Here is a 10,003-nt window from a genome sequence, read left to right on the forward strand (position 1 = left end):
ACCAAACGAGATTTGACTTTTCGTAGGGCCAAATGGTCTTTCAAAATGGTTTTCACAGATCCTTCTGATATTCCGATCGTATCAGTAAGGTCTTTAACAGTCGTCCTGAGCGCTCCAAGTCACCAACACGTTCTCGACCCTCTTTAAAGTCTTTGTACCACTTATAAACATTTTTCTGCGATATGGTCGAATCACCAAATGCCTTCTGCAACATGCTAAACGTTTCCGCAGCCGAAATTTCATTCCGCAAACAAACTTTGATGGCACTTCTCTGCTCAATCAAATCAGACATTGTTAAAATCGAAAAATGCACTCTTGGTCATTTGGTAAACAGAAGCGTAAATATATTACTGATAATGACATTCACATGAAAGTTGGCCCAGATGTTATTAACAGTTCTGCCAACTCATGAAAAAAATAACTAGAGCGAAATTTTTATCCCGCGAAGTTTGACAAATAAATTCCCCTTACTTTTTGTCCACAGTAGTATATAATGTCACCTTCAAATTGCCTTAAGTATTTCCCGATAAAACATGCGTATACGTCGTGAGATATGGCTCATTAAAGGCATTAACGCTCAGAACTTTTTTTTTATTTAAATTACTTAATTTTTTAATCTAAATATGAACTGAATCAACCCGTAAATAGGTTTTTACTTAGTACCTCAACGCCAGCGCCATCTTTTGTTAACATTCGCTGCAAAAAGATATTTTTCTTGCATATGTACCTGTAAGTAATTAAAATAAATTTTCAATATGAACTAAATCACGCCAGAAATCATTTTTTTTAATATTTTGCTCGAGCGTCACGTGATTAAAGATATTAAAATATCATCTGAATTGAATGAAAGGCACAAAGATATTTAAACAACGAACAAACCAACTTTTACTGATAGAGGCATACATACACATATTTATTTATGTACAAAAATATTTATTACATATAGAAATCTACAAACCAACGCTCCTAACTAATACCAAAAACAAATAGCTACAGTAATCAAAATTATGAATATAAGTAACATAAAATCTATCTAATCCCTTATTACTTATTTACGTAGGTCGATGAGGGCATCGAAGCGATGCTCTGTTGTTGGCTACAACAGTTACAGGAGTTCGGTGGCCCCGAAGTGGATAAGCCTGACTTGCTGAAAGGTTCAATTGGTTCACTAAAAAACCTTGGCCTAATCATACCAGGCGCAGGCACAGCCACCGCCACTGGCGCTGGCACAACAACGGGCACGGCAAACGGCGGCAGAGGCACATCGGGCACAAACAGTTTGGCCCGCCATAATCCAGCGCTGCTGGACATGCGCGCACGCTACAATGGCGACTTGGTACAACTAAAAGAGATACCCTTAAGCGGCTCAACAGAGTTGAAGGCCAAAGCAATGGATCAGTTGGTGATAGCGCATGGCATGCGACACGAGAACATTAACCCCTTAATTGGTGCGTAATAAATACTTTTAGCAACGTCGCGTTTAATTAAAAGTTTGTATGTGAAAAGTTTTTGTACCCTTCTCTTTTGTTGCCTTCTTTTGCTTAGGTTGGCTATCCGACCCAAATCGCACCGCCATGGTGTTCGATTACTGTTCACGCGGTTCACTGCAAGATGTGCTCATCATGGATGAAATAAAATTGGATTGGAGCTTCCGTCTCAGCCTCCTGACTGATTTGGTGCGCGGTATGCGCTACTTGCACACATCTCCGCTACGCGTGCACGGCACATTAACATCTCGCAATTGTGTTGTCGATGCGCGTTGGGTGCTAAAAATAACCGATTATGGTATCGCCTCATTCTACGAGGCGCAAGGTCTACTCCCACCCGCACGCACCGCCAAGGAATTGCTTTGGACAGCACCAGAGTTGTTGCGTTCAATGAAAGTACATCATAATCACCATGGGCGCGTATTGGGCACACAAATGGGCGATGTCTATTCATTTGGCATCATCATGCAAGAGGTGGTGGTGCGCGGGGAGCCCTACTGTATGCTGTCGCTGTCGCCGGACGAAATAATAGCGAAGATTAAAAAGCCACCACCGCTGATACGACCCTCTGTGTCGAAAGGCGCAGCACCGCCGGAGGCTATCAACATTATGCGCCAGTGCTGGGCTGAACAGCCAGACATGCGACCGGACTTTAATTCGTGAGTAAAGCAAAGCAATCGTATTTACTGCCTTTCTACTCGTACATTATTTTGCGCTAATGCGGAAGGGGGTGCCTATAAATATTTCTTGTGGCTTTTTGCGTGTATTTATTGATTTTATGCTATTTTCTGTCACTCTATTTATTTGATTTTCTTGCTGCCTGTCGGCTGTCCATAACAACCTTAATGAATCCGTCTATGATGTGCTGCGGATAATGTTGCTACACACCTTCATCGTCATCATCATCATTTGTCAGTGTGTACGAGCGTTTCAAGATGCTCAATCATGGACGTAAGGTGAATTTCGTTGATACGATGTTTCAGATGCTCGAAAAGTACTCGAACAATTTGGAGGAACTGATACGGGAGCGCACGGATCAGCTGGATATTGAAAGGAAAAAAACCGAGCAGTTGTTAAATCGAATGCTGCCGAGGTAAGTAGTGATTGATGATTTGTACGGTATAGCAAAAAAATGGGTATTCAGAAGCAGTAAACGTCTAAGTGCAAAATAATGCTTTGAATAAAAATAAAAAATAACATTTTTAGTGTGGTTGAGATTTTAAGTTAATACGCCATACTACATATATTTTACGATTCATGAAAGCCTAGTTGTTGAAAACACCTCAACTACAGCAGCAATATTCTCAACGGAACCCAGGTTTTGGTCTGCCAGTCCTTTTTCTATTCTCGATAGAGCCAGTTTCTGGAAATTTGTTCACCAACTTCTGAATTGTGGGCTCATTCGGATAATTATTTTCACAAAACAAATCACGAATTTCGTAAAACTCGACCATTTTCATAATAAGCTTCAATAATTTTAACGCATTGTATCCATGGTTAAAAGGGTGCCTCTGTTTGCTTGACAAATGTCAAAGATGACATTAAAAAGGTACTGTCTATGAACTATTCACTACTGACATCTAGGCGTTATTTAAACCTTAGTCCTAAACCGAAGATTTAGTGCATTTAAAATTTATACTTTTGGATATTGCACTTGGTTTGGATATTGCACTTGGTACCTTTTTTTTAAATAACATTTAACTTTATTCTGGGTAATATTTGTATGCCATATGAATTTCTTATAGCATTAGGATGGCACAAACAAATGAGTATTCCACATTTCGTTTTTTTTTGGATTTTTTTTTTTTTTTTTGCTAGAGCCAAAATCTGAACCGAAGCTTGCACTTTACTGACGGTTCCAAAATGGAATCGCGAGGCGGAGCAGGTGTGTTCTCAAAATCAGCCAATTTATCTATCACCTTTAAACTGCCAAACACTGTTAGTATTTTTCAAGCAGAAGTCTTTGCGATGCTTAGGGAACGCGGGAGCGAGGGAGATATTAACATTTTCTCCGATAATCAAGCCGCGATTAAGGCTCAATTTTGTCAACTCCTGTAAGGAAGAGATCAGATATGTTGGCTGTGCAGGTAACATATCTCTAATCTGGGTTTTCCGACATAGGGATGTTAGAGGGATATAAAATTGCTGATGAGCTTGCCAGGAAGGGGACTGAATTTCCCTCAGAGACCTTCTATCCGGTCATCGGTATCCTTTGACTGTTGTTAAAAGGGAGTTTCAAAGCTTATTTCTCAGAAGAGCGCAGAAAAGATGAAGCTCCATTTCTTCATGTGCTATATCGAAAACCCTTTGGCCCCAATACGATATATGAACGACTCAGAAAGTCCTTTGGACTCCTCGCCAATCAATTTCCAAACTCGTAGCTGTGTTTACTGGTCACTGGACGATCGGCACACACGCGAAAAAGCTAGATTACCATTAACCCATTGTGGGGACCTTTCAGAGAAGGAGTTTCCGGGTTTGGCAGTTAGACGACTAAGGTCACTGGGAGCTCCTTTCTTCGACAGCCTGGGGCAGTGCGCCAACCTAAATCCCATCTACAGCTCTGGCTGGCTGTACATATCTGCCTGTTGAAGGTCTAATAATGGTATCAAAACGGCGCTTTAGTGCTACTTGAGGAGTGCCATCCGGCACTTCAACTGATTTCACCTACCTCACCTACCTTGCCAGAGCCGCGAATGCTTTGAAAATTAGAACGCTTAAATTTTCGTAGAAATGTTCTTTTCTGTAAATTTGATATAAAATGTGTATAGACCTCCTATTTGACCTCCTTTTTTAATCTCCCTTTCCAAACGTCCAAAAAGCTGTAACCTATGTTTTATTAGTATAGCATTTTTTGCTATTTTTAGAGACCCTGAAAAACCCCAAAAGTAAAATTTAAAAATATTTTATATATAAATAAAATAAATAAAAATTAATTTATATATTATTTGGATTTTTTTTTTTGTATCATTTCTTGGAAATTGTTTCACTAGTAAAAATATAAATAAATGTTATACATCTGTTTTATGTGATTGTTTTTCTATTGCCCAAACGTTGCGCGCATTGCGCCCATTTTTCGGTAGACGTGGTGGTCCTTCCAATTTCTTATGGCCCATATTGAACCATATGGACCTAGACGACATGCGGTTCCAGCAGGACGGCGCTACGTGCCACACAGCAAACGCCATTTTATTCTATTTCAACATCTACCCGCCCTTATTGAAAACCCCTTTATTTCAATCGGTCAGTTCATTCTTGGTTTAGAAGCCATTTCATATCGACGTGTCACAGTATTATCTACAATGGAAAAAATCAAGAAACGTGCAGTGATCGAATTTTTAATTTTGGAAGATTTAAAAGCAAAGGAAATTCATGAACGAATGTTGAAAATGTATAAGGTCTTTTCGCCATCAATTAGTACAATAAAAAGATGGATTACTGAATTTAAACGTGGTCGTATAAGCGTTGAAGACAACCCACGCGAAAGGCGGCCAAAAACAGCAGCAACACCAGAAATGGGGGAAAAAATACAGGATGTCGTATAGGAAAATCGTCGAGTGACTGAAAAAGATTTAGTAGAAGCCCTAGACATCTCATTGTGTTGTTTAAGGAATATTTGACTGAAGTATTGGGTCTCAGAAAGCTGACAGAGAAAGACAATGGAACAAAAACACATTCGATTGCGACTTTCTCAGCAACATTTTGAGCGTTTTCGAAAGGATAAAGTGGATTTTGTGCGTCGATTTATCAGTATGAATGAGACTTGGGTTTATCACCATGATCCTCAACCAAAGCAAGAGGCTAAATCGTTGTGTGAATCTGGTTCTTCGACTCCAAAACGAGTTCGTGTCCAGAAATCGGCCGAGAAGGTGTTAGCATCGGTTTTTGAGATGCGCAAGGACTACTTGGAAGCTGATAAAATAGTAAATTCTGAAATTATTGTAACCTTTTAGATGAGCTGAGGGAAAAAATTCATGAAAAAAGACCCAGTTTACAAGGCATCGTGTCACAAGAGCATTTTGACAATGGCTAAAATCCATGAATTAAAGTTCGAATTGTTGGCATATCCACCGAATTCAACAGATTTTGCCTCTAGGGACTTCCATTTGTTTCTAGACCTAAAAGAAGTCATGTCTGGAAAGCGTTTTTCATCAAATGATGAGGTCACAACAGCTGTGAAAGCGTATTTTGAAGTCCTTCCAGATTCCCACTTCAGGGATGAAATTCATGAATTGGAATCTCGTTAGAACAACTGTATTTAAGTTCAGGGTAACTATACTGAATAATTTTTTTTTTGTTTCATTTTCTCAACAATATGTTTGAGAACTTGCAATTTGTCGGTAGACAAAGAGTAGATGGTAATAATACATATTAGTAACTTTGGTGCAATGAATTTTGTTCTTAAGACTTAGTTTAGATTTCGGCCAAACAGCCAGTACATTTTACGAGTTTTTGTTTTCAGTTGAGATTTTTTAGCTGTGATGCGTTGTCGCCATGTTAGTATTCTATCTAATTGTAGTCCGAGATACCTAGCGCCACTGGATTTTGGAATAACAGTGTGGTTAAGACTGACACTAGGGCAGTCTTCTTTTCTCAGTGTGAATGTGACATGAGCCGATTTTAAGTCATTTACCAAGATGTGCCATTTTTGAAGCCAAGTTTCTAATACGTTTAATAGCGCTTGAACAATTTCAGAAGCTTCATTCGCCGAGTGAGAAGAAGAAAGAATGGCAGTATCATCCACATAGGTGGCAACTGTTAAGCTATTATTCTCTGGAATTGGCGTGTGAGCAGTGAAAATTCTGGAAAGACTTGTCCAAGTACACTGCCTTGAGGAACTCCGGCCTTTATTTCCCAAATATCAGAAGCTTTTTCCCCCTGTATATGTCATAACATGAAAATGACTCTGGCTTATAAATATATGATTTCAGGAAAAGGTATCTTTTTTAGTTTATATAACAGTCCTGAGTGCCAGACTTTGTCATACGCTTGCTGTATGCTAATCGGCAATTTATTTTCAGGCTTATTTGCCTTGGGTATCATTATTATTTCAGCTCATTTCCACTGAGTTGGAAAATGTCTCAGCTTAAAACTGCTATTGAAAAGCAAAATTAAAAATAACAAATGTTTCTCGGAAAGTTGTTTAATTGTCCAGTCATCAATATTTGCGTGACCAGGGGACTTAGAGTCTTTTATCCGTTTCAATTTCAGTACAGTTTTACCCAGGGCATCGGTTTGTCCATAGGGCAAGAAGAGGCCCGGCTAATTTTGAATGGCTCAAAAGTTTCTTTTAAATGGCTGGCAAAAGCGAGTTCTTTGACTTTACTTGTTTTGCATGTGGTATTGGAGGTTGTTTTAAGTACTTGGTGGTCTTCCAGAAGTTATACTCATTATTTCTATTTGGATCGGAATTTTTAGGATAGTCCCGAATGACTTCTTCTGTAATTATGTAATTTTTTGTGAACGCGCAAACTGGCACCGTTCAGTTGGTGAATTCAGCAGATGAAAACAAAAGGATTTGCATAGAATTACTCATACATTTTAGTGATAACCGCCTGTAGATGGTCTTAGGAGTTTGAGAGTTAAATTAACAAACTATGCGCATATAAAAACTTCTATCCAAAAATGACCCTCTATCCTATGTGGCTGCAAAATTTTTCCTTTTCAGTTCGGTAGCGGAAAAATTGAAAATGGGTTTGGCTGTTGAACCAGAGGAATTCTCCGATGTGACAATATATTTTAGTGACATCGTTGGTTTTACAACGATTGCCGCGCACTGCAGTCCTGTACAGGTTGTCGATCTGCTAAATGATCTCTATACCATTTTTGATGCAACGATCAATGCATACAATGTGTATAAGGTGAGTAGGGGTTCCCACATTTGAGGAGGCACTTGACACCTTGACACACTTACCAATACCTATTTTACCAATACTTTTCACAAGGTGGAGACAATTGGCGATGCTTATATGGTTGTCAGTGGCCTGCCAGTCAAAATACCCGATCATGCCGAACAAATTGCCACAATGGCTTTGGATTTGCTGCATCAAAGTGGCCGCTTCAATGTAAAACATTTGCCGGGCGTGCCATTGCAGCTACGCATAGGACTGCATACAGGTCCCTGCTGCGCGGGCGTGGTCGGACTTACTATGCCACGTTACTGTCTCTTCGGCGATACTGTGAACACAGCGTCACGCATGGAATCAACTGGTAATAGAGCGACGAGTTAAGAAGAGAGAAGGCGCTGAAATAATATTTTTTTCCATAGGATCCTCTTGGCGCATACACATGTCACAGGAAACTCGCGATCGCTTGGAAGCACGTGGTGGCTATACGATAGATCAGCGTGGATTGATTGAGATTAAGGGCAAAGGTATGATGAACACATTTTGGCTACTAGGCAAGAAGGGGTTTGACAAGCCATTGCCTGCACCACCGCCTATTGGGTAAGTGCAAAAATATTTTTTATTTTTATTTTATAGTGAAAATTATTTATTGTAAATCTTACTCTGTTTATTTAAAAATAAATGCAATGCTCACATAGTGAATCACATGGGTGAGTTTCGTAATTGAGATAAAAAGTTTGGTTCCAACAATTTTTATATTCACTTCAACTAATACCCTTGTATCTTGCCTTTTTTCTTGTAATTTTTTCAGCCTCGATGAGTCACTCATTCGCAACTCAATTACACTCAAAGCGCAAGCGAATAAATCGCGCAACAGCACCAACCCCTCTTCAAGCCAGTCTTCGTCACTGGCCGGTGAATCGGTCGAAGTGAAAGTGGAGATCACCCCTCCCACCAATGCGGACGTTTGTTCATCGAACATGCCCAACTCTTACTCGCTCGACTCCACCTCGACCAACACGATCAGCCCAAATATAACACTTTGTCCCGAATTCCCCACGAAAACACCAAACGCCAGCCCCCAGCCGCGCAAAATGTCCGAGCTCACGCCCGAGAATCTGCTCACGCCTAATACTTTCAATCGTCTACCCAGCTCTACAGGCGGCTCCTCGTCACGCTTGTATAAAAAAATCGAGGAGATGATGGATCTTAGTTCACCCTATAACCACTACAAATGTCTCAGTCCCAGCGAAAGTAACCTAACGCAGTTCTACGACGGCAAGTATCTCTACAGCGGCGGCGGTGTTTGTAACGCTGTTGGCGGCGGTAGTGGCTCTGGCGGTGGTAGCGTACACAGCAGCAGCGTCAAATTCGATTCGAAGCCAGGCTCAAGTCGTCTCTTGCGCCGGCAATTCAGTCTCGATCGCGACGATACGCAAACTAAACCGGAACATCATTACCATCAACATCATCAAAACTCACTGCAGGCCACACACGCAATGTCGCTCTCGAACAAATCCTCCATGTTGGACATACCTATCTTACATGAAACCTCACGCAGTCCGAAGGGCACCTTGACACGGGCACACAAACAGAATTCCACCTCAATCACACAAGATCTTGAGAAGATTGAAGAAATACCACTTTCGCCTGCATCCTCACAACATCACAGCAGTTTGGACAGCAATTTGAATCGCAGTCCACCTTCGACGGTGGAAGCACAAACACCACCAATGAGTGCGACATTAGCAGCCGCGTTGCTGTCGGCGCCCACCTCGCCAGCGCCATCCCGCTCATTAAACGGCGTCGGTTATAGTGTTGTTGGCGGTGCAGTAACGGAAAGTCCCACCACGGATGCCTCGACGGCAACCACGACGGCTTCGGTGAATTCGAGCAATACGACTCCAGGTGAGGAGAGTGAGTTGCGACGCAATGAACTGACGTTGAATGTGGAGACTTTGCTCAGCAGGTAGGGCACAGTTTAAGGCGTGCGCCTAAAGCTGCGAACGCCGACGGGTATTGCAAACTCGATTAGCCAAAGGCTATGAATAAGCAGACAAGACACATATAACATTTTTCATTAAATTATGATAGTACGGTTTAAAGTTTAAACAAAACTGTTAATCTTTGTGATGCTTAAAGTAACTTTGTATCTCTTGTTGTAAGCTATTTTATTGTATATTTTTGGGAAACTTTTAGTTTTAGTTTTATAACCCATCCTCGAGGTATGCAACTGGCTTGCTGCCAAGTAAGGTAATACGCTTAATTCGCGCTGTGCCAGAAGTCTACGGTCGTGTAGAATGAAAAAATTCAGTTCCATGCAGTACAATTTAGTTCAAAGCGGCAAGTCATGTGATGATTAGTGAATATCTAGAAAAAGGTAGGCAAATTTTAAGTAGGCTTATATTCCTATGTAACTAGTATTTGTGGTTGTTTGTTAGTATAGCTCTAGAAAGTTATAAGTGTATGCGAAGATTTGGTATGTAGTAGGATATGAAAGCTCTGTTAGTGAATAGGTGCTGAGTATTTATAGGAAGGAAAATATAAGTACTGATGGATAAGTGTTTACAAGTTGTTTGTATATGCGATTAATTGGAGGTTAGAATGGAACTAAAGAAAAAGAAGTATGGAAATAATAGCCCGTTATAATTGTACAAGGATGTGTGAGGG

At 40.5% G+C, this 10,003-nt stretch overlaps 1 protein-coding gene across 1 annotated transcript in view; it reads left to right on the forward strand.

The window, feature by feature from the left end:
* LOC128861702 (uncharacterized) overlaps nt 1-9,306 on the forward strand; it is a 136,953-nt gene extending 127,647 nt beyond the window's left edge. Inside the window, exons 6-13 of the mRNA XM_054100083.1 lie at nt 1,061-1,448; nt 1,546-2,146; nt 2,404-2,580; nt 7,156-7,348; nt 7,433-7,697; nt 7,756-7,933; nt 8,032-8,043; nt 8,145-9,306. Coding sequence (XP_053956058.1) covers nt 1,061-1,448; nt 1,546-2,146; nt 2,404-2,580; nt 7,156-7,348; nt 7,433-7,697; nt 7,756-7,933; nt 8,032-8,043; nt 8,145-9,306 — 2,976 coding nt within the window. The remainder of the gene's footprint in view (nt 1-1,060; nt 1,449-1,545; nt 2,147-2,403; nt 2,581-7,155; nt 7,349-7,432; nt 7,698-7,755; nt 7,934-8,031; nt 8,044-8,144) is intronic.
* Nucleotides 9,307-10,003: the final 697 nt, after the last annotated feature.

The sequence above is a fragment of the Anastrepha ludens genome, chromosome 2 (assembly GCF_028408465.1).
Source record: "Anastrepha ludens isolate Willacy chromosome 2, idAnaLude1.1, whole genome shotgun sequence".
In the NCBI taxonomy this organism is placed as follows: domain Eukaryota; kingdom Metazoa; phylum Arthropoda; class Insecta; order Diptera; family Tephritidae; genus Anastrepha; species Anastrepha ludens.